The sequence below is a fragment of the Neopsephotus bourkii genome, unplaced genomic scaffold (assembly GCF_033783945.1).
Source record: "Neopsephotus bourkii isolate Nb327-2 ecotype Australia unplaced genomic scaffold, CSIRO-AGI_Nbou_v1 NB_887, whole genome shotgun sequence".
NCBI lineage: Eukaryota > Metazoa > Chordata > Aves > Psittaciformes > Psittacidae > Neopsephotus > Neopsephotus bourkii.
In genome coordinates, this window is record NW_026901381.1 from 2,544,320 (window position 1) to 2,568,018 (window position 23,699).

Here is a 23,699-nt window from a genome sequence, read left to right on the forward strand (position 1 = left end):
TACCGGGTGTAGGGCACCGCGGGGCTGGCTGGCGCGATCGGTGGGGACAGGCTGCAGGCCCCGGCACACCCGCTGCAGGCCCGGCCCGTTGCTATGGGAACGCAGCCCGGTCGCGCCCTTGGAGGCGGGTCGCGCTCTCCTGCGCCGTGATGACGTCACGGCTGGCGTCGTTGCCATGGTGCCGCCGAGCGGCCGGCTTCTGCTCGTAGTCACGTGGCCACTCTCGCCTTTCCTTCCCTCCGCCCAATCGCGTTCCCGTATCACATGGTCTCGTCCGCCGGCTTCCGGAAGTGCGTCACCGGGCTCGGGCCTGTCGCCGTTAACGGCCCGCTCGGAAGATCGGCTCCAACGAGCACCAACTGGAGCGGCGGGACCGGCAGTGAGCGTACGTGTATGTGTGTATATATGTGTATATGTGTATATATGTGTGTATATGTGTGTGCGGGGTGTTGGGGCCGGGAATGCAGGGCGGGACCGGCGGGCAGGGCGCCGGTGGCGGTGTGAGGCCGGGATGCGGCCCGCTGGCTGGGTGTGGGGGGACACATCGGGCCAGGCCCCGCCGCGGGTGGAGCCGGTGCCGGGATCTGATGCTCCACTGCGGGGCCCTCGCATGGTTCCCGTCGCCCTTCCCTCTCTGGATGCCGGGCGGTGCCTTGTCGGGTTCATCACCCGCAGAGTCCGGTGAGGGGCTGGGGAGCGGGGAGCTGGAAGCACTCGCTGCTGCACGATGCGGTGCACGCGGTGATTTCCGTACGCTGTGTGGGGTCTGTGCTTGGTCTGGCCCAGCCTGTGTGTCGGGCATGTTGGGAAGGTGAAGGAAGAGATGAGCTGGAGTCTTGAGGTTTCTGATCTGTCGGGGGAATAAGGAGCAGAAGGTGATGGAAGCACCTGTGTGCATAGGAAGTGTTTCTGTCGGCTGTATTTGGGACATGGAGGAGTGTGGAAGGATGAGCTGGGAGACACCCAACCTGCTTCACAGCCACCCTATTTGAGTGCTTTTGGGTGCTGAGGACAGAACCAGGGGACCTCTTCCTGCTAAATGTGCCTCAGACACAGGGAGTGAATTACATTTTGTGCACCCTCTGCTGTTGTTCCCTGAGCATCTACATTAGCCCTGTCTGCCACTGCCATGGGAAGCACAGCCTTTCTCCCCAATCCCCTTCTCCCATTCCTGAGTTTTCCCTTTCCTGTGGCCAGTGGAAGTGTTTGTGCAGCCCCAGCATGAGCTGTATTGGGAGCTGCTCTGTGGCAAGATAGCATTTCCCTCTGGCTGCTAACTTGATCTGGTACACACTGCAGCCACATGGGTGCTTGCAGCAGCACGAGGCTGGACAGCAGAGGCTCAGCAGCAAGACCAGGCTTTCCCAGCTCAGAGGATTGAGTAAGGCCCTGTACCAGTGCCCTGGAGGTTCCCCTGGCAGCCACCCGGAGTGGCCTTTTGCCATCACTCCCCTGCAGCAGCTCCCACAGTGCCAAACCCTCTGCTCTGCATGTCCCAAGGCTGAATGTCCTGCCTGGGTGTGTGCTTCCGGGTGGCAAAGAGGCAGAAAGGCTCGGGCCTATGGCAGGGGGTTGGACCTGGGTGATCGTAAGGTCTTTCCCAACACAAACCATTGTATGATTAGAATAGGTGAATGGGAATGATTTCTATTAATGGGAACAGCTGCGCTGCAGGCACTCCTCCAAAACCCCGTGTTGCCCACAGTGGCCTTGGACTGCAGTCAGTCTGGCAGCTGGAATTGGGCAGAGCTCTAGGTTCTTGGGGCTTTTAGGGATCACTGTCACCAGACCACCTGAGGGAGCTGAGCCCTCACTGGGGTGTGGGAGCAGCAGGGTTCTCCCGGAGGAGGGACAGTAGCACACAGCCATGTGATTCTCCTCACACCTTCCTGTGCAGAGGGTGGTCCTTGCTCAGCTTGCTGTCACCCTGCCCAGCAGTTACCCTGTGCCACCCCTCCAGAGGCACAGGAAGGAGGCAATGGAGCCTCACTGGCCCTGCATGAAGCAGTTGCTGCTTCTTGTCTCCTGCTCCTCCTGGGGCTCTCACTATAGAGGCAAAAAAAATTCAACAAAATAGTTTCCCAAGCCCAGGTTCGCTTTCTGGGTACTGGGAATTGTCTGCAGCTGATCTGTTCTGGTGTCACTGGGGGCTGGTGCTGAGCCACAGCATGCTGCTTGTATCAGACCCAGCCCTGCAAAGCAGAGTGAGGGGCCCTTCCCATTCCCTCTGCAGCCAGAGGTGCTGCTGTGTCCAGGTGAGACCCAGTGTGTGCAGCAGTTTGGGGGTGGCACTGCTGTGCAGGGCTAATGCCAGGCCCTTCCTCATCTCCAGGTTGTTTTGGCCTCTCCACCCAGCAGTGGGAGGTGTCTGTGCCAGGCAGCTGGGCTGGACTCAGTGTTGAGCTTTCTGTTGGCGTCGGTGGCTCTTGGTTACGAGGGAGGGTTGGGTGAAGTGGTTTGGGCACGGTGCCTGGCGTGGGGCTGGCTGTGCCAGGGCTGAGGGCAGGGCTCTCTCAGGTCCCTTCTGTTTGTGGCTACTTGCTGCCCTGAGGATCTATAGAACGCAATCACTCTGGGGATGTGGGGTTTGGAGGTGCTTCCTGCCCCTGTCTGTGTCTGAGCAGGGCGGTGGGGTCTGTCGCAGGTCTAGGGGCGAGGGCAGAGCAGGGTATTACTGAGGGCAGGGAGGGAGAGGCAGGCTCAGTGGAGCTGGGCTGGAACAAGGCGCTGTTTGGCTCAGACAGGAGTAGGGATGCAGGATGAGGTGTGAATCAGTGCCCCGGGAGCTGCTGCAGGGTGGGCAGGATCCATGTGGCCTCGCAACCCCCTGCAGACAGTGAGTGCTACCAGGGCCAGCAAGAGTGGAAGAAGCCTTCTCAGCTCTTTGCTTCCACTGCCTCCACCTCGAGTGGGACTGCTGTCAACGGCTTGTTCCATCTCTCCTCTATCAAAGCCATGAACAGCCAAGGGAGAAGCCAGAGAGCAGGACGCTGAGTGGGCCTTTGAGCCCGCAGCTCCAAACCCCCCAGGGGAGCTGCCTGCAAGGGCATGTCCAAGGGAGCAGGGTGAGCACTCTGCGGTCTCCCTGGGGCAGCAGGAGCAGAGGTGTCCTGTTTCCAGGCCAGGCCCTGTTGCTGCTGTCTGTAACCCGGCGGGGAGATGAATATGCAAGGCGCAGCGCTGCTGGTTGAGCTCTGAGCTGGTGGGTGGAGAGGAGGAACTCTGCTCCTGCCAGGGAGCTCCTCTCTCATCTGTCACAGGAGCCTGGCCGGAGCTGCTCCTGCTTCTCCCCTTTCTTCCTTCTTAGGGCGTTACTCGCTCCCGCTCCCGCCCTCTTACATGGGGCACTGCTTGACTGAAATAGCCGCGGCTGCAGCCATGGGGCAGCCTGACCCCACGGCCTGCATTTCACACCCTGGGGCTGCCCCATGTCCTCACCTCTGCCTCCAGGTGTCATTACTGCCACCGGCGGCTCCTTTGGGCCAGGGTTTGCTGTAATGGGGGTCACAAGTATGACAATAAAAAAAACCCCACAAACCTTTCCAGGTTTTTAATGTGTGCCACACATGGAAGACCCCCGGTTGTATGTTGGGAGCTCTGACAGGCCCATGTTTTTGGCAGTAAGTGTGGTAACAGCTGTGATGAGGTAGGTTTCCTCACCCAGCGCTGCTTGGGGCTTCGCATCAGTGCCACAGCGAAGGTCGTGTGAGGGCACTGGCCTGGGGCAGAGCATGGATCTTGATGCTGTTGGGTCTTCTCCATCTGCTCCTCCTGCCATGCTCGCTCTCTCCTTTCTTTAGGCCACCAGTTCCTTGCCAGAGGGTTTGACCACAGAGAGTCGCCAAGATAGCTGGGCCAGGAAGAAAACGTCGCAACCCTGACCCAGTCTCCATCACCGACCCCGGCGGGCCATTTGTGCCCTCCAAACGGCTGAAGATGTCCAGCAGCACCAATGCCCCTGGCCAGAGGACGGTATCTCGGGGCTTGGATGATGCCGCCAACAAGAAGAAGCAGAAGGATCGAGCCAACCAGGAGAGCAAGGAAGGTGAGAGCCCTGCAGCAGCGCCGTGGGGAGCAGGCCCCTGGTTTCTCAGCCCCGCAGCCATCTGCTGCTGGATAAGCAGATTTAACTAAGCACTTCCTGCAGCTTATGGTAACCCTAGTGATGTGGGATCCTCTTCTGCACACTGTCCTCTCTGGACCTGTAACCTCCTTCCTTGGAGCACTACTTAGCCCCAACTGTGTGAGGAAGGTCGGGCCTGTGGCTTTGTTAGCTTAAGCCTGAAGTTCGCCTTAGTGGTTGTTTTTAGACTCTGCTTTTGGCTGGGTTGAGCTGCCCTGATCCCGAGTTGAGTGGGGCTGAAGCCTTCGGGTGCTGCTGGAGCTGGAAGTGCAGGATCCCATGCGATTGCTGAGGCCAGATGCAGGGCCTCTGGGTGGGGCTGGTGCGTTAGCTTCTGTGTCAGGCCAAGGTGTGGGTCCAGTGGAATTGGTGCTGGGGAGTCATTCCCTCTGTGTATGTGATGCCAAAAGTGACGCTTCAGGTGTAGTGAATGCCTGTGGGCAGGATGCAGGCCCTGGAAAATGGCTGGATTTCTGTGCCTGCTCCGTTAGGATTGTTGTAACCTCAAAATCACAGGGTGTTTTATAGGCCAAGGTAAATGAGGGCTGTGCTGGAACGGTGACAGTCCCTGATGTGAAATCCCAGGATACAGAATAGTACCTTCTCTTGCATGGGAGGTGGCTGTATCTCTCTACATCCCCTCTGTGCAGGGCCAGCAAGCTGTAGATCCTCCGAGCAGTGCTGCTGCAGCACTTCTCACACCACCAGCACCTTTGCATTAGTGACTGTGGTGGTCAGCAGAGGTTTCCTACTGGTTTGTAGCTGGTGAATGAAGGTGGTGACAGCTCTCTGGGCACTCCAGGGTGGAGACCTCAGCTCCCATTGCTGCTGTTCCTCTGCTCCAGGATGAGGTGCTCTTGCTTTGAGGCCCTTGCCAGGCAGAGCTCACCACCCTTTTGGGGGTGGAGCAGGCCCTGAGATGCTTCTGGCTGCTGGAGCCAGTCCTTTGGGGAGCAGGGATTAAGTGTCAGGTCAGTTTGGTTCCCCAGCCTGATCTGGAAGGAGGTTTTGGCTGTGGGCATTGGCAGCTTGTGTGGGAATGGAAATGTTAAAGTGCAGCTGGGCCACGTGGTGTTCTCGTTACAGCAGGGCTGGTTTGAGCACAACCAAACATAGGATTCTTTCTGTCATATCCAGGCAGGGCTCCTCTAAGGCTGGAGAGGCTGAGCAGGAACACACAGCCTGCTTACCGCACACACTGAAACATGCCTCAAAGCATCACTGTGCACTGCAGTGATGTGTTGTGCTCCCACTGTGGTGCTGTTTAGACTGGGATACGATGTTATGGCCCAGAGCAGCTGTCCTGGGGGCTGACTTGCTGTGGTGCTGCAGGCAGGGCTCTGGGGAAGGGAGAGGTGTGAGGAAGCAGAGGAGGGAAGTGAGCAGCACGTGCAGGATAAGAGGCCTGTACCGGGGCTCCGGGGAGAAGGAGGTGAAGTGTGAAGTGTTGGGCATCCATACCAGCCCATGCTCTGAGGTGCCAATGACAGACCTGCCCACACTCTGCTTCTCTGCCCACCAGTGTCTCGCTCTGAGCTCGAGCAGGCTGAGGCTGCCCAGGAGAAGGACTCAGAGGAGGGTAAGTCAAGGTGTGCACCAGCTGCCAGTGCATGGCCATGGAGTGCCCTGTGCAGAGGGATCCGAAGCTCTCACCTTGTCCTTGCCCCATGTTGTGGCATTGAGCAGAACTAACCTGAGTGCTCACTTGCTGCAGCCTTTATCTTAACAGGGCATGGTCTTCCCAGGGTGGAGAAGGGTGCACCTTCTCCAGTGCACAGTGGGAAAGGCTGTCTGTAAGGAAGAGGTCCTGGGCACGTGGCAGGTTGTGTCTAACTTGGGTGACACAGTGCCACTGAGCATAGCTCTGGGACACACTGCCACCAGCATCTGTCCTGCTTGTTTCTGAGCAGGGGACCATGCTGAGCTGGTAAGATCACAAGCCATGTCATCCATGGCTTGGGATCTGTTGGCTGGTTTCTGCTTGGTCTAAGCCTGCTTTGAGGACAGAGTAGACACCCTCATGCTACAGAGGATACAACAAACCTGATTGAAATTAAGGTGATTTTAATCACCTTTTTGCTTTGAAGACATCAGGATGCCACAGGGCCAGACCTGGATCCTGGCAGGCACCAACGGAGGCTCTGCTGCAGCAGGGTGCTGCTGCTTCACCTTTTTTGTGTTCTTGGTGGGTCTGCCCATGTCTCAGCCCTGTCAGCAGCACTCACCCAGCAGGAGCACAGTGCTTTGGTGACTGCAGCCAGGCTGCTTGGTTTGCATAGGCAAAAGGGAAGTGGCAATTGCTGATTGTGGTCAGAGTCCACTTGAATCCCCCAGAGTCATTCTGTGGCTTCCTCATTCCCTGGGAAAGCAGTAATTGCTGTGTAGTTGGCAGGAACCACCCATTCTTCCAGCCACCGCTGCTGCATGTGATGGGACCCACCAGCAGCACTGCCTTCCTGATCCATCCAGTTCCCACTGGGATTCCACAACATGTGCTCTTGTTTGTGGCCTGTCCCATGCGAGCAGGTTGTGAGTGTCACCTGCAATGACCTCCTTGATTCAAGTGTGTATTGAGGCTCAAGTTTCTCAGCCGAGGTGTGGGCACTGCAGGCTCATGCCCCAGTGAGTGGGTGACATTTCTCTCCCTCTTCCTAGAGCTGCTGCTGGACTGGAAGCAGAATGCTGATGAGATCATTGTCAAGCTGAATTTGGGCAGCGAAGCACTGAAAGTGGAGGATGTGGATGCTGCTTTCAGTGACACAGACTGTGTGCTCAAACTACCAGGTATAGTGGGGAATAGAGAAACTGCTGTGCGTTTCTCCAGTGGGGCTTGGCACAGTTCTGGACTAGATGTGGGGCTGATCCAGGCAGACATAAAACCTTTCCTTCAGAGGCAATGCCCTGCTCTCAGCTGGCACAGATTCAACCAGCAGGCAGGGCGGGTAGGAGAGCAGTGTAAAAGAAGAAGGGTGCAGAGCTGGGGAGGGCAGGAGCTGTCCTCTGCACCAAGTGAACAAATGCCCACTCCTGTGCTGGTGCTTCTCTGTCCCCTGCTCGATGGGATGTTTGAGTCAGCCCTGGGTATCCTTTGGAGAAGTGACTATGCCCTAAAGGCAGGGAGGCCCAGGGCCTTCCCTCTGGGAAGGAGGCCAGCCACATGTACAAAGCAAATCTGTGGAAGCTGGCTGGAGCCCTGAAAGATCCTGGGGAATGGTGGCAACCTGCCTGCAGCCTCTGGCTCTGGATGAGTGCTTCCTTGATCCTTGGGGCAGGTGAAAGGAGGCTGTGGGTTAGGTATGACAGTATCACAGTATGTTAGAGATTGGAAGGGACCTCAAAAGATCATCTAGTCCAATCCCCCTGCTGGAGCAGGAACACCTAGATAAGGTTACACAGGAACGTGTCCAGGCGGGTCTTGAATGTCTCCAGAGAAGGAGATTCCACAACCTCCCTGGGCAGCCTGTTCCAGTGTTCCGTCACCCTCACTGAGAAGAAGTTTCTTGTCAAGTTTAAGTGGAACCTCTTGTGTTCCAGTTTGTACCCATTGCCCCTTGTCCTATCATTGTTTGCCACTGAGAAGAGCCTGGCTCCATCCTCGTGACACTCCCCCTTTATATATTTATATACACTAATAAGGTCACCCCTCAGTCTCCTCTTCTCCAAACTATAGAGACCCAGCTCCCTCAGTCTTTCCTCATAAGGGAGATGCTCCACTCCCTTAATCATCTTAGTTGCCCTGCTAGTCAGATGACAGCTGACTGGAGCTCTGCCTGAGTTGCTGGTCCCCCTCTGCTTGCAGACGGGCGCCAGTGGAGCTGTCAGTTCTTCGAAGAGATTGAGGGCTCCTGCAGCAAGATCCAGTGCAAAAAGGGCAACTTTCTACATCTTGTGCTTCAGAAGAAGATCCCACTCCATACCTGGTCTTCACTTCTGGTGAGGAGGGGAGGATCTGCCTTTTGAGAGAGCTCATGGAACCCAGGGAAGCTGGGGTGAGGGTTTCACTCCCTGCTCATGGGGCACATCCTGCGTCCATGTGCTGCATGAGGGCAGTGAGCCCGCTGCCTCTGTCCCAGGGAGGGGGACATCATAGTACCCCTGTTTCTGCCTGCTGCAAAGCCTCCAGGATCTGGAGTAGAGCTCTGGAAAAGGGGAGTGAGGGTGGGGGGCTGTCAGAGAACGCAGGGGGTGCTGCTACCTGGATACCTTCCCACTGTGCTGTGCTGCTTTTCACAGAAGAGAAGGAAAGATGGATCCAAAGAGCTGGCCAAAGGGGCCGCGTGCTGGGAGAATGGGAAGGAGAAGGCTGCTTCTGCAGAGCTGGCCTCTGAAGAGCCACGGGCCGAGAGCGCAGAAGTGCCGCGATCCCGGCGGGAAGCCTCCAACCCCAAGCGTGCTCCGGGAAGGAGCGAGGCCCTGGGAGGGAAGAGCCCAGCCAGCCCAGGGACACAGAGCGGCCCCAGCGCCAAGCGGGCAGTTTACCTCAAAGTGGCTCCCACGGAAGAGGAGCCCAATGCCAGAGTCACTGGGAGCGTGGAGCCCAGCAAAGGGCACAGCGGGAGGGCCGGGAGCCGCCGCAGTGGCAGAGCCAGCCAGCCCGATGCTCCCTCGGCCCTTGCGGACCTTGCCGTGCCGCTGGAGAAGGTACCCAAGGACACCCCTGCACCCTCGGTCCCGGTGCAGGGGATGCTGCTCACACAGGGACCTGCTGCAGAAAAAGATCAGTGTTGATCAGACCAAAGCCGTTTATTACAAAGCATCTATCCCTTTTATACTGTTCTCTGCATCTGCTTACAATAGCTTGCTATATTATAATCAGATACATTTATTATGATCTGATATATTGTAACACACAGCAGTTACAGCTACACATATAATAGCTCGCTGTATAATATTTGGATACATCTACAATAGCTCGCTGTAGTATAATTAGATACGTATTCAATACCTTGTTGTATTATGATTGAATACATATGCAATAGCTTAGTATACTACGCTTTGGTGCATATTCTTGCAGCACACAGCAACTAGTATACAACTCATCAAATAAGCATGTGGGAACTTAACCTTTAAAACTTGCTAACAGTCCGCTATTTTGTATCTTAGCACATTCCAGTTTCTTCTTATCTTACTTGCACCGTTATTTTTGCTTCTTTACCCCATCCTCCTCCATCCTCGATTCATGTCGAGCTCCACACTTGCTGACTTGGGAACGTGGCCATTCTTTGCTAAAAATCCATCCACAGAGACCCATCCCTCCTAATGAGATGGGCTCTGGGGTGCCATGGGTGGTGCTATGGTGGAGGAGAGGGGAATGTGAGGACCACACAGTCACAGGACTGTGGTGCTAAAGGAGCTGAGTCAAGCACGGGGCGATGACTGTGGAGCCAGGGGGTGACTCTCGCAGCTCAGGAGTGATGATGTTTGTTATTGTGTGTCTCTTGAAAGGCTGTGGCACTGGCCAAGGAGACAGTTCCTGTGGAGATGCCACCCCTCACGGCTACCACGGAGGTGTTCCCCCACTGCATTGCTACCTGTGTGGAGAAGAGAGTCCTGCAGCCAGGCAGCCCTGCTGAGGCCCTGCGGGGCCGGGACTGCACGCCTGTGCTGGGAGAGAGCTCCAAGGCTGTCCCAGTGGCCACCCCTCCCCTGGGCAGAGGCAATGAGAAGAGGGACTGGTCCAAGGATGACGTGGCTCTGGAAGCAGCAGCTGATGGTGAGTGGCTGGAACCAAGGAGTCAGCCTGGTCAAGAAGGTCCATCTGGGACCTCTAATGGGTCAACCTCTAGAGCTGCCTCAAGTGTGCCAGGAACATAACCTCTCTCTCTGTGGCTTTCCTCAGAGCCAGAGCCTTTTGTGAGCCTGACCTTTGTCAAGAATGACTCATATGAGAAGGGCAATGACCTGGTGGTGGTGCACGTCTACGTGAAGGAAATCCACAAGGAGACGTCCAAAGTGTTGTTCCGGGAGCAAGACTTCACACTGGTGTTCCAGACAAGGTACAAATGGTGCCAGGCTGCTGCAGAGCTCCTGGCTGTGGCTGGGCTACTGCTTTATTCACCTTTTCTCACTCATTTCCCATTTCTTCACAGTGACACAAACTTCCTTCGCCTCCATCCTGGCTGTGGGCCCCACACAGTGTTCCGGTGGCAGGTGAAGCTCAGGTACGGCTCCTGCACCGGGGCAGGGGAGCTGAGAGTGCAGAGCTGGAGCAGGAGCCAGTTCCAGCTGATGTGTCTGTGCAGGGAATGCTCATTTCTCTACCTGGGGGTTCTCCCTAACACCATGCTGCACTAATGCCCCAAGCCTGGGCTGCTGTGGCTCAGTGTGGTGGCTTGCAAGGGAGGAAATCCCAGCATCTCCTTGCCTGCAGTTCCCCCCCAGCCTGTTCTAGAGGTGTAGGGGACAGAGCCAGAGCAGCCTGTGTGCACTCTGGTTGGGATGTTCTGCAGAAAGGCTCATGTGGAGCAAGGTTCTACCAGGAAATGGGCCTGCTGTGTGCTCAGCGTGGCCAGGCTTGAGGGTTTCACCCTGCTTTGCCAGGGCCACCTTGGGATCAGTGCCAGCCATGGCTGTGCCTTGCAGAAGCTTCATCATGCTTGAAGTCACTTTGGGGGGCATTCTGGGGCACCCCTGACTTGCTGCTTGTCTTGCAGGAACCTTATTGAGCCAAACCAGTGCACATACAACTTCACGGTGTCTCGCATCGATGTGTGCCTGAAGAAACGCCAGAGCCAGCGCTGGGGCGGGCTGGAGGCTCCAGCCACACGAGGTCTGCACCCTGCCTCCTTGTCTTGCTGCTGGGGCTGTGTCCTCCAGTGTGCAGTTGTGGTGGGGATGGAGAGCGGGTGGGAGGGATGTGGGGTGGAATGAGTGCTAAGGGAAGGGCACTGCTGTTCCCCTTGCTCACGGGGAAGAGGGGTGAGAGAGCCTGTGTATGAGCACGGATCAAGTGCCTCAGCCCTGCCATGGACTGCGCGGTGCTGCTAACCACAGGCCCACCCTTCCCCCTTTTTAAGGTGCAGTGGGTGGTGCAAAGGTTGCCATGCCTACAGGCCCTACCCCTCTGGAGAAGAACCCCCCTGGCAGCAACCAGCACCCCCTATCCAGCAAGGAAGAGGCCCGAGCCAGCGACAAAGAGAAGCCACGTGTGGAAGATGGGGGTCTGGATGGTGTGGCAGCACGTACAGCCCAAGAGCATGTGGCAGTGAAGCAAGAGCCACACATTCCCTTGGTGAGTGGGGCCTTGCTGGGTTTGACCTAGGTGGGGGGAAAAGGGAGGCTACTTGTCCCTTTAATGGGACCCCAGCTCCTTGGTGTCACTTTGGAGACTGGCAAACTGTTTCTGCAGGAGGAAGCAGCGCTGCTCAGTTACAGCTGGCAGGATTAGGGGCAGTTGGCCTGTTTATTCCAGTTCTGCTGGGAGATGGTGTGATGGTTCCAGCCCTTTCTAAGGGGTGTCTTAGGCTTTTGGCTTCCCCTGGTGTTTCCCCCAAAGTAGCACCCTCACACCCACCTCTGCTTTGGCAGCCCAAACCCACCTGTATGGTGCCACCGATGACACACAGCCCGGTGAGCACCGAGAGCGTGGAGGACGATGAGGACGAGGATGAGAAGAAGGTTTGTCTGCCTGGCTTCACGGGGCTGGTGAACCTGGGCAACACCTGCTTCATGAACAGCGTCATCCAGTCCCTGTCCAACACCCGGGAGCTGCGTGACTACTTCCATGGTGAGCCCAGGCCAGCAGTCCCCAGAGCCCTGCACTCAGATGGTGCAGCCAGAGACCTCCCTGAGCTCCTGCATCTCTTGCAGATCGGTCCTTTGAGTCGGAAATCAACTACAACAACCCGCTGGGGACGGGGGGCCGCCTGGCCATCGGCTTTGCCATGCTGCTGCGGGCGCTGTGGAAGGGCACACACCATGCCTTCCAGCCCTCAAAATTGAAGGTAGGGCTGTAGGCAGCAGCAGAGCCAAGCAGGAGCTGCTAAGGGTCCTCTGTGGGTACCTACCTACCCTGTTAGTGCCACAGAGAGTGAGGTGGATGTGCGTGGTGCAGCTAGGCTTTGTGTGTGGAGCAGTGGTGCCGCTGGCCAGCCCTGACTATGTGCTCCTCCAGGCAATCGTGGCCAGCAAAGCCAGCCAGTTCACTGGCTATGCCCAGCACGATGCTCAGGAGTTCATGGCCTTCCTGCTTGATGGCCTGCATGAGGACCTCAACCGCATCCAGAACAAGCCCTACACAGAGACTGTTGACTCGGATGGGAGGCCTGATGAGGTGAGGATGGCCTTTCCCTGGGAGAGCAGCCCCAGCCTGGGTGGTTCAGCGTATTGCTAAGCCCTTTCTCCCTGCAGGTTGTAGCTGAGGAGGCCTGGCAGCGGCACAAGATGAGGAACGACTCTTTCATTGTGGACCTCTTCCAGGGCCAGTACAAATCCAAGCTGGTGTGCCCAGTGTGTTCCAAGGTAGGACAGCTCTGGAGCCTCTGTTCCTGTCCTGGCCATACAGCAGGCTCCTGACCCTCAGAAAGCCCAGTTCACAGGGCAATGCTCAGGTGGCCCCATTGATTTTTGGCCCCAAGCACTAACCAAAACTGCGTGTGTTCCCTCATCTGCAGGTATCCATCACCTTTGACCCATTCCTGTACCTCCCGGTGCCCCTTCCTCAGAAGCAGAAGGTGCTGACTGTGTACTACTTTGCAAAGGAGCCGCACAAGAAACCCATTAAGGTAAAGGACATTATCTGCTCTGGTGGGGAGGGAGCCTGAGAGTGCTCCTGGAGGTGCCCCAGGCAGCTGGTCCTGTGCCAACAGGCTAAGCCTTGTGTTAAGTAAGGCCCACGCATGCCTTGGTGTGGTGTGACTGATGTGGTGCTCTCTTGGTGGCAGTTCCTCGTGAGTATCAGCAAGGAGAACTCCAGTGCCATGGAGGTGCTGGACTCGGTGGCCCACAGCGTGCGTGTGAAACCAGAGAACCTGCGCCTGGCAGAGGTGAGTGTGCTCACGGGCTACTCTTGTGGGTGCCCCAGTTCCCACAGCACTGCAGGGAGCATGGTTACTGGTAGTAACTTGTCCATATGCAATGTGTCCATGGGATGGATTGTTGTGGTTGGCAGTGTCATGCACAGGGTGCTGCTGGGCAGATCAGGAGGGTAAGGGATGTCCATCCTCCCTTGGAGTAGGGAGCTGAGCCCAGCATCCCTGTGGTGCTGCTGTCCCACAGCTCATTGTAGGGCTGAGGCTTCCTGAGGAGAGGAAGCGTGGGACAGCCCTCACACAGCCCTGCTCTGCTTTCCTGGCAGGTGATCAAGAATCACTTCCACCGCATGTTCCTGCCGTCCAACTCACTCGACACAGTCTCCCCCACAGACCTGCTGTTCTGCTTCGAGGTGCTGTCCCCAGAGCTGGCCAAGGAGCGGGTGGTGGAGCTGCAGGTCCAGCAGGTAAGAGGGGTAACACTGAGACTACTTGTGATGCTGAGCAGGATGGGGAGAGCTGCAGCAAGGTTGACGAGCTGCAGTGAGCACCGATGCCCACCGAGGCTGCCTTGTCCTGCGCAGGTGCCCTTCCCTGCCCAATGGGTCCTTTCTCCTGCAGCGTCCGCAGGTGCCCAGCGGCCCCGTAGCCAAGTGTGCAGCCTGCCAGAAGAAGCAGCTCTCGGAGGATGAGAAACTCAAGCGCTGCACGAGGTGCTATCGAGTCGGTTATTGCAACGTGTAAGTTGGCTGCCAGGGTGGGAGGGTCCTGTTGCCTTCGTTGGCGTGGAGACCTGGTTCAGGAACGGCACGGCGACCAATCCCAGGCCGCTCGGGCCATCAGCTCACGGACACCAATGTGGTGGGTGGCAAATGGCGATTATTGGCGAGTAACACGGCGTTATATAGCCTGGGTTTACAACGTCACGTCCGTCTGCTTACGACCTAGGCTAGGCCCTATTGGCTACTCGGAGGGGGGTCTTATCTTTCCGTACAGCGCCACATCTTCCGATCGCCAGACCCTAACTACCTACATTTCCCCCCTCCCTATGTTTAATTAAATAGGCTAATATAAAAAGTAAAAAAGTAGAAAAGGGTACACATATACATATAAAAAATGTTACAGCATGAGGCACTTGAGGTTAGTGGTTAATGGCTTTGGGTAAGTGGTTAGTGAGGGGTAATTAAGGGGACGGGTTGTAAGTTGGGGCAAGTTGGGATAAGTGGGGGTAATACTGAGTAGATACATTCTTAAAGTAGTTGGTGGCTTTCTACAAACATGATGTTAACCTGTTCTAGCCGGCTCTTCACAAATGACACAAGGTGATTCAATATACAGGGTCCAAAGAGTAATACCAGCACGATCATTCTACTTGCCCTATAGTAACAAACCCCAAAATCAAAATCAGACAAAGGCATCGTAGCCCCCTCCCTTGGGGGCTATTTCGTTGTTGCTCGGGGTCCGCTGGTGTGGAGCTCCTGGGTACAGATGCAATGGTTAGTGACTTGTCGTCCCCTCTTGTCACCGGGGTGTACGAGTTACGAGGGCGTTCGATGATCTAATCCTGTGATCCTCCATCGTTGTTCCCATCCCCATCTTCGTTCCCATTTTATATCGAACGGGAGCATATCGTCTCTTCCGAAAACACCATCTATGAGGGTGGAGACCATGGCAAAATTAAGCCCTTTATCTGCAATTGCCTTAACAATTGCTTGTACATCCTTAGGGTGTATTGGCGAGCGCACCCTCTGTCCCCCGTCTGTCACCCGACCGGGAATGCTAGTTTGACTGATGGGGCCCAGTCGGCACACGCAATCTTTATTTCCTTCCAGTCCGTGAGAGGGACTTCTTCCCCTCGCCGTTCCTCTTTAGTCCGGATGGGAATGCTTTGGCTCTTGACTTTGTTTACCTCCGTTTCCGTTGCGAGCCACTCGCCCCAGGCAGTGTCTGACTCTGAGTCGGAAGCCGACTGACCGGTTACCTCAGGTTTCCCGCGCCTTTTCGTCGGGCTCCGGCCCCGCCCTCTTTTCTTGTGGGCGGGCCGTTCCCTCCCTCTGGGCTGTCCCCGCCCTCCTGGTTCGCCCCGCCCCCTGCTCGGCGGGGTGTTTGCCCTACAACAGCGTGTTTTCAGACGGCCGCTCTGATTGGCTGTCCGCCCCCCCCCTTCGGTTCTCCTTCTCATCCCCCCCCCATTTACGCGCTCTTGTCAGTTCTAGCACTTCCCCCCTGTTCCCGCCGGGGACATCTTCGCCCCGCCCCTCTTCTCTCCGCTCGGCGCCATTTTGGAGTGCATAGGGCGGCGGGCTAACCCCAATTGCCTCGGACTCCGCCTTCTCCGCGGCGCCCCTGGGCTCCTCGACCAGCCCTCCCCAGAAGGATTTTGCTCGTTCCTGTCGCTCCGTAGGCGGGTCGGGATTCAGGGATTGGGGAGCCGTGTCGCCTTCCTGCGTATCTTTAGGCTCAGTAGCGCCATCACCGTCTGGGGGGCGCAGTTTGTGTAGGTGCCCCGACTCCCAGTTTCGGGATAGCCAACAAACAGCTCTTCGCTGCCTTCCAGGCCTCCTGCTCTTGCATGGCCTTGCACAGGGCCTGTATGACTTTCCCCCACGACTTAAGGTATTTCCCACTACCCGAGGACATCATCTCCTCGGCTAACACTTTAGTGCATTTATCCCACAGCTCAGGGTGGAGAATATCCACTGGCTGGTCAATGACCCCAGTTTGTAAAAGCCTCGCAACTGCGAGAGTAAAATCTTTGGGCTTACAATCAATGCCCCACTGCTTATGTAACTGAGATACGAGCTTCACAAGGGCTTCCATCCTCCTTGTTCGCTTGGGAGCGTCCTCCCCGCCGGGCTGGTCCAGCCGCTCCGGCCGCCGTTCACCTGTCCAGGCGATTCCCGGGTTTTGGCACCACTTGTTGCCTTCATTGGCGTGGTGACCTGGTTCAGGAACGGCACGGCGACCAATCCCAGGCCGCTCGGGCCATCAGCTCACAGACACCAATGTGGTGGGTGGCAAATGGTGTTTATTGGCGAGTAACACGGTGTTATATAGCCTGGGTTTACAACGTCACGTCCGTCTGCTTACGACCTAGGCTAGGCCCTATTGGCTACTCGGAGGGGGGTCTTATCTTTCCGTACAGCGTGACATCTTCCGATCGCCAGACCCTAACTACCTACAGGGTCTCTTGCTTGGAAGGGCTGGTTGGGATTGTTCATCCTCCACCACGTGGGATGGAAAGGAGCCAGTCTGGCTCATGATACTCCCTTCATCCCCACTGTACCCCTCTGGCCTTGTGCTCCTGCCCGGGCTAGTCACAGTGCTGGGTTCAGCAGGGGCTCTATGTGTTACAGGGCATGTCAGAAAACACACTGGCCAGACCACAAGGCTTTGTGCCGCCCCGAGAACATCGGTTTCCCCTTCCTCATCAGTGTGCCCGAGTCCCGCCTCACCTACGCCCGCCTGGCCCAGCTGCTGGAGGGCTACGCAAGGTGAGGGTGCAGGGAGGGAGGGTGCCCCTGCCCCAGAGCCCTGTGCCCGCCCCGCTCTGACTCCTGCCCTCCTGCACAGGTACTCAGTCAGCGTGTTCCAGCCTCCGTTCCAGCTGGCACGGATGTCACCGGAGCAGGGGCTGCAGCCTTTGCTCCCGGACAAGCTGGAACCCCTGCCCAAGAGCAGTTGTGCATCAGCCACCTCTGCCCATGAGCTGGAGGACGGGGACAGGACTTCCAGCCTCCTGCAGGAGCCCCCGCTGTCGCCAGCTGTGCCTGAGCTGCACCCAGAGGTGGGAGATTCCAGCACTGTCCGGAGCAAGGTCCTGGCAGCCCGGAGTTCCCTGCTGAGCCTGGATTCGGACTTCCCCGAGCACGTGTTGACGCAGGGCGATAGCTGCTGTGAGAAGGAGCCGTCTTATGAGCGAGCCCTCAAGCCAGAAGGTAAGAAGTGCTACAGTGCTCAGGACAAAACAGGAGCAATTCTTCCTTCTTGAGCTGACCTCCCACCACAGTGTCTGTTGTGAGCTGGGTTTGGGGACATAAACGAGGCCCTGGGAGCTGTGTTTTGGCAGCACTGCCCCACCTGAAATGCCTTCCTACCCACGCTCTGCCTTGCCCTGGGGCAGCAAAACGGAGACCTGACGGGGCTGGAGCGCTGTGTTGCAGTGAAAGGGGTGGGGAGGAAGGTAGAGGCTGGCAGAAGCCTCCCACGGGAGGGCCAAGCCCCTCGGGGCTGCGAGCGCAGCGCTTCCCTCGCTGTGACTCAGCTGCACGGGAGCAGCCTCTCGCTCCGCTTGCCTGTCACGTTTTCCAGCCACTCGTCTGGGGATGGCAGCAATGTGCAGGGAAGGGGCAAGGCAGAGGAGCACAGCTTGCCAGGGGCAGGCGCCTGCTAAAAATAGTCAAGGACACGGGGCACGTGGTTGTGTCCCTGCAAGGCCGTAGCATGTGAGGTGGGGGTGGGGGCACTGCGAATTCTTGGCCCCTACGCAGGGCAGACAAGGCAGTGCCACCACAGAGCTGTCCCTGCCTGCCCACAGCTGCCATCCCTGGGTACCAGCACACTCCAGACTCGCTGAGCGCCCGCGCCACACAGTTCTACATCAACAAGATCGATGCTGCCAACAGAGAGTACAAGCTGGAAGATAAAGGTGAGCTCAGGGCCATGGGAAGTGCCACCTTCACCCTTCATGGCCTCTGGCAGCAGCTGCCCAGCACAAAGTGAACTCAGATGGGATGGTGGCACACAGGGGAGGGCATGGCTCTGCTGTATAGAGCCTGGAAGCTCTTCTCTGGCATGACATTCCTGCTCTCCTCAGCAAATAGATCAATTCCCTTCAATCTCCTGTATCCACAGAGGGTCTGTGATCTCTGAGTCACCTCTTGCCTGAATGGGATGCTCTCATCCAGCACTGGTTATGGAGCTGCTGCCAGCCTTGTCCACTGCTGTTTGTGGATTCTGCTGCTCTGGGGTGGTGAACCTGGCCATGGGGTCCCTTCCTGGCAGCAGTGTATGACTGCTGTGTCAAGCTGGGATTAGCAAGCATCTAGCCCCAACAAAGTGGCTTGGCCCAGCCTTGTGGGGCAAGCATGCGAGGTATGTGCCCCCTCTGCAGGTGACACCCCCCTGGAGCTGACAGATGACTGCTCCCTCGCCCTGGTGTGGAAGAACAATGAACGCCTCAAGGAGTTTGTGTTGGTGGAATCCAAGGAGCTGGAGTGCATGGAGGACCCGGGCTCCGCCAGCGAGACAGCCCGCGCTGGCCACTTCACCCTGGAGCAGTGCCTCAACCTCTTCACCAAGCCTGAAGTCCTGGCCCCAGAGGAAGCGTGGTGAGGACAGCGGCAGGGGTGGGTTCCAGCCCGGGGGTCCAGGCACCAGCAGGGGTTTCCCAGGAGCTGCCTGGACCTGCACACTGCTGCTGCTGGCAGGCAGGAGCGCTGGGGAGGCCATAAGCCAGCAGGGAGCAATGCCAGTGCTCTGGGGGACTGTGCTGCCTTGTCCTGGCAGGGGAGGATGAGACCTCCTGCATCCCTTTGTGTGGGGCACCTTGGGGGTGACCTGAGGCTCTCCCCACACCGGTAATGAGCTCGCTCTTCCCCCAGGTACTGCCCCAAGTGCAAGCAGCACCGGGAAGCTTCCAAGCAGCTGATGCTGTGGCGGTTGCCTAATGTCCTCAGCATCCAGCTGAAGCGCTTCTCCTTCCGGAGCTTTATTTGGAGGGACAAGATCAACGACATGGTGGACTTCCCTGTCCGGTGAGAGCCTGGGGAGGGGGACAAGGTGCCTGGGTTGGCGCTGCCTGTGCTGCCATGCTAATTGCTGCTCAGCCCCTGACCGTCCCCATGTCTCTCCCCAGAAACCTGGACCTGAGCCAGTTCTGCATTGGCCGGAAGGGCGAGCAGCAGCTGCCCGTGTACGACCTGTATGCTGTGATCAACCACTACGGGGGCATGATCGGGGGGCACTACACAGCATACGCCCGCCTGCCCAACGACAAGAACAGCCAGCGCAGCGACGTGGGTGAGGATCTGCCCCCTCTCTGTCCCCAGCCCTGCTTCTTCAGTGGCCTGGCTGCTCGCTTTAACCCTTCTCTCCCCGTCAGGCTGGCGGCTCTTTGACGACAGCACAGTCACCACCGTGGATGAGAGCCAAGTGGTAACCAGATACGCCTATGTCCTGTTCTACCGCCGGAGGAACTCTCCTGTGGAGAGACCCCTGCCAGGGCACCCCCCGGACCACCGAGCCGAGCGCACCCCCTCTGCCGAAGCTGCTGCCAGCCAGGTGAGAGCTCGCATCCCTTTCGGCACTGTCAGAGCCCACAGAGCCTTGAACCGTGCTCATGGGCAGGGCCTGACCTGTCTCTGCCAGCACCCGTGGAGCCTGGCACGGCACCGCTGCGGTGCCTGCCCCTCTTGGACACTGAAGAGCTTGCGCCAGCCAGGCGCTATGGCTACGGTGCCCTGTTCTTGCTGTTAGCATGGGACACTCTCTGCGCTGAGGGACTATAGGAGAGCTGGTTCGTGTCATCAGGGTGAGAGGGCGCAGGACCGGGCTCGCTCTGCTGGTGTCTGCACTGGAGGCAGGCTGGGAGCGGTGTGGTAGGCTCTGGCTGTGCCGGGGAGTGGTGAGAACCTGCCCTCTGCAGCTACACCGCAGTCGGGAGGTGGGGGGGGGGGATGCTGTGTGCTGGGGCCCAGCTCAGGGCCAAGCTAGGTGCAAAAAAGGCAAAGGGCAGCGCTGAGCCTGAGGCCTGGCAGCGTCTGCTGCGTGCTGCTGGAGACAGACCTGCCAGAGCGGGCTCTGCTGCCGGGCCACTGCGCAGGGAGGGCTGTGCCGGCAGCACTGTGTTCTCGGCTGTGCTGGTGGGGATTGGGTGGACTGGTCTTCATGTGAGCGTCAGACACAGGGGGCACGGCTCCGCACCCTCCTGGCCAGCCCCCTGCAGCCTGGGCTGCAGCTCTTCCCCCCGTGCTCGGTGTGTGGGGTCTGAGGACGATGCTCAGCTCCGCACGGCTGCACATGGGGCCGTCTGGCGCTGAGTTTGGCATTGTGGCTCTCGGCTGGGGACAGGAGCTGCCTGTCCTTGGAGCCAGGGGCTGTCTGGCAAGTTGATGTCTGCCTGCCTGGGCTGCTCCTGTTTGGGGAGGCTTTCCATGTCCTGGAGCAGCTCCTGGGCAACAGGCTGCCCTGGCCATCCCATGCTGGCAGTGGGATCCTGCAGCAGCTCAACGTACACCCCAGAGCACCCCAGGGCTCAGTGGTCCCTGGCAGTGCTGAATCCCCATGGTGATGGGAGCACTGGATCCTCGTGGGGCTCAGTGGGTCCTTGGCAGTGCCAGATCCCCTCCGCAATGGGTGCATTGGATCCAGCAGTGATGGGTGCACTGGATCTGGCAACGATGGGTGTACTGGATCCCACCGGGATCACCTGGATCCTCCCAAACACTGGGTGCTCTCCAGAGACTTGCTCCCTGATTAACTACTCTGCATGATCACCGGCACGCTGTGAAGGGCCAGGCTGTGATTGGCTGCCTGCAGATAATCCTTCTGGAAGCTGGGCTACGATTGGCTGCCAGAGCATCCCCACCCACCCAAGCAGAGCTGTGACTGGCTGTGCTGTGACCGCGCCTCCTGCTCCTGCTGCCCCGGCTGCCTCTGGATTGGCTGTTGGCTGGGAGATCCAGTTGGGATCACAAAAGCTGGGCTCTGATTGGCTGCTGCCTGCCCCCCTCGCCGCTTGGACCCACCAGTGCCAGCGCATCAGCTCCACCAGGATCCGGCTCCACTGCCTCCAGCCCCATGAAGACCTTGCTCTGAGCACCAGTGCTGCCGAAGAGCATCGCACCGGGGCGGGCGCGACAGTGCTGGTGCTGCATGGGGAGGCGGGCGGCTGGCTGGGCACGGGGCTGGGCTGGCACGCAGCCGCTGCCCCGGGGGATGGCGAGGGGTGTTGCCCGTTGTGTTCTCCAAGTGCTGACGCAGGTTTCCACATCGCAGGCTTCTCTGATCTGGCAGGAACTGGAGGCTGAAGAACAAGACACGCAGCTCGAGGCACCCCAAAGGCCTGCAAGAAATCCCTGGAGGCCCCGTGGCCAGAAGCAGAGTCCGGGCACCCACCAGCACCCAGATGAAGGCTGCGTCAGATACTTTGTCCTGGCCACCACGGCCGCAATTGTGGCTCTCTTCCTCAACGTCTTCTACCCGCTCATTTACCAGACCCGCTGGAGATAGGCACAGGCGCAGGGCTCCAGGTCATGCTGCATGGCAGCAGGACAAGCAGCCAGGAAGGACTCACCGAGGGAAGTGTGGAGCCGTCAGCTCCTGCCTCTCTGCTCTGCATCTCCGTGCCAGCACAGAATCAGGAGCCCCTCTGCCCTCCCTCACCCTTGCTGCATGTGGGGCAGACCTCATGGCTACCTGCTGCTCAGGAAGGAATGTTGATGCTGCACATTGAGCACCTCCACTTGGTCCCAAGACAGAAGCAGAGACCTGCCAAGAGCCTCCTCCAAGGGCAGGATGCCCTGAGACAGTTCCTAGTCCAGTTGTGCTGCTGCAGGACCCCTGGGCCTGGTGTGATTGTGGCTCCTGGGCCAGCCCAGTCCCTCCTGTTGAGCTTCCTAGTGGCATCTGCCCCTATACCAGGAGTATTGTGCACTCCACCCTCATGCTGGGGTCTTGTCACCGAGGGCTGCTGTGCTTCCCCTTCACCCCTGCTGTGAATCAGGGTAATCTGACCTGGGGTGCCCATGGTGAGCACCCACCAGCACCGTGGGGGTCTCTGCCAGGAGAGCACAGTGGGACCTCGGTGTGTTGGTAAAGCCAGGTTTCCTAAAGAGCTGCAGCATCCCTGTCCTGGTGGGCTGGGACCCCAACACGGGGGCAGGGACTCTGCACTGGAGCCACCTCCCTGTGCCTGAGGGCACGGTGGCACAGCCGGCATGGGGACTGTGCCCTGTGCTGCAGCAGGCTCGGGGCTGGGCTCTGCCTGCCAGTGCCATGGGGCACGTGCCGGGTGTGAGGAGCCCGGCAGCACACGGTGCCGTGGGGTTGGGCCGCGGCCTGCAGCTCCCACGGTGTCTGACATTGAGACGCGTTGCCCTTGGCGGAGCGTGGCTCACACTGCTCCGGCGTGTTTGGGTGTGAGAGGTGACTTCAGAGCCCTGTGACTTCCTTTTCCGTCTCCGTCGCTGTCCCACTGCCGGTGCCCTTGGCTGCCTCAGGAAGGATGCTTGGCAGGGAAGCAGCTCTCCTGTGTTAGTTCCTGCTGCTCAAGCAGCGCAGCGGGGAGCCACCACCTCGCTCCTGCACCTCTCTCTGCACGCCTGCTGCGCCGCGCCGGGTCCGTACCGCGGGCTGTGCCGTGGTCATGAGGTGTCCATCCTGGAACAGTCGCCTCATTGTCTGCAGCTCTGGGGCTCGCCGGCTTCCCCCGCTCACCCGCAGCGCCAGCCTCGTGGGGCTGACTCAGTGCCCGGCACCGGGGCCGTGCCCTCTGCTCCGGCTGCGGGTCGGGACCCACATGCTGCTGCCTGCCCTGCCTGGAGCTGGGTGGCCGGCAGGGCCTTCTCAGCCCTTGGAAATCCCCTCTGGTCCTGCCCTGGCAGCCGGCCTCACCGCTGCTGGCCCCGCGCCCATGCCGGGGCGTCGGGCTCTGCTCAGACTGGCCCTGGCCGCGGCAGCCCTGGGGGCACAAGTGCCGGGCTGGGGAGAGGCTCAGCGTGCTGCAGCCTGGCTCTCCTCTGGCGGGCAGGTACCCCCAGGCATGCAGGGGCTGTACCTGCAGCGTGGGGTCCCTACACTGAGGTGCTGCCCTCCCCCAGGACGAAGGAGGGCAGAAGATGGGTGGGCAGGGTGCTGGTCTCCCGTCTCATCCCCACCTTCTGCTTGCAGGGTCTGCCCCCGGTGCCGTTTGGATCCGGCCTGGCCCCTGAAGCAGCCCCGGCTGCAGAAGGCCGCCCCGAGCGCTTCGCCAGCCCTGCCGAGCGCCCGACCCCCTCCTACAGCAGCATGGAAGAAGTCGACTGAGCACCGCGGGCACTGCCACGGGGTGTGCTGCCGGGCCGGGCACCGGGGTCGGGGGGGGCCGTGGTGGCGGTCGGGTCGGGGTTTGTTCTGCACTCATTAAACTCGTTCAACTCCACTCGGCTCCGCTGCCTGCTGCCCCCTGACGCCCTCTGCTGCTGCCGACGCCCCCGGGCTCCGTGTCCTTCGCTGTCCCCCGACTCCCCTGGGTGCTCCCTGCTCGCTGTCCCCGCCATGGCCCTCAGTGCCGGGTGTTTCTCGGTGCAATGGAGGGGGACACCCCGTGGTCCCCTCAGTGCTTGGAGTCCGTTCGTGTACCCCTTCACCCGCTCTCATCGCCGTAGTGCCTGGTGTACCCCAGTACCGCTGTGGCGGCACTGCAAATCTCAGTGCCCTACTGCCTGGTCGTGTCCCCCGGTGTCCCCTAGTGCCGGTGCGGCGGGACTGCAAGTCCCGGTTCCGTACCGCTTGCTGTCCCGGTGCCGCTTGATGCTTCGGCGTTCCCAAGTTCTAGCACCCGATGTGCTTTATGTCGTAGCGTCCCCAATGCCCGGTATCCCCCCCCCACCACCACCACCCGGTAC

At 59.0% G+C, this 23,699-nt stretch overlaps 1 protein-coding gene across 12 annotated transcripts; it reads left to right on the forward strand.

Annotated features, from left to right (window-relative positions):
• The first annotated feature begins 233 nt into the window (after positions 1-233).
• On the forward strand, positions 234-23,214 carry USP19 (ubiquitin specific peptidase 19). Of its 12 annotated transcripts, none has more exons than XM_061357236.1 (28): positions 357-379; positions 3,547-3,646; positions 3,801-4,045; positions 5,646-5,702; positions 6,779-6,907; positions 7,923-8,056; positions 8,357-8,764; positions 9,569-9,836; positions 9,963-10,119; positions 10,213-10,284; positions 10,777-10,892; positions 11,140-11,354; positions 11,651-11,849; positions 11,933-12,066; positions 12,237-12,395; positions 12,473-12,583; positions 12,736-12,846; positions 13,006-13,107; positions 13,419-13,559; positions 13,714-13,832; positions 16,449-16,586; positions 16,666-17,030; positions 17,630-17,740; positions 18,206-18,422; positions 18,696-18,848; positions 18,950-19,113; positions 19,196-19,374; positions 21,091-21,917. In XM_061357236.1, the coding sequence occupies exons 3-28, from the start codon at positions 3,937-3,939 to the stop codon at positions 21,322-21,324; spliced, it is 4,302 nt and encodes a 1,433-aa protein (XP_061213220.1). In that variant the 5' UTR covers positions 357-379; positions 3,547-3,646; positions 3,801-3,936; the 3' UTR covers positions 21,325-21,917. The 12 variants fall into 12 exon arrangements, with proteins under 12 accessions (XP_061213219.1, XP_061213220.1, XP_061213229.1 ...); XM_061357237.1 differs by lacking the exon at positions 357-379 and adding an exon at positions 2,748-3,450 and having other exon boundaries at positions 3,547-3,620; XM_061357235.1 differs by lacking the exon at positions 3,547-3,646 and having other exon boundaries at positions 234-379.
• Positions 23,215-23,699: the final 485 nt, after the last annotated feature.

Bases quoted from the DNA above. Each gene is read 5' to 3' on its own strand.
- USP19 (XM_061357235.1), top strand. From the start codon at position 3,937: ATGTCCAGCAGCACCAATGCCCCTGGCCAGAGGACGGTATCTCGGGGC. The intron at 5,703-6,778 runs GTAAGTCAAGGT...CCCTCTTCCTAG, and splicing joins GGAGAAGGACTCAGAGGAGG to AGCTGCTGCTGGACTGGAAG. The intron at 11,850-11,932 runs GTGAGCCCAGGC...CATCTCTTGCAG, and splicing joins GCTGCGTGACTACTTCCATG to ATCGGTCCTTTGAGTCGGAA.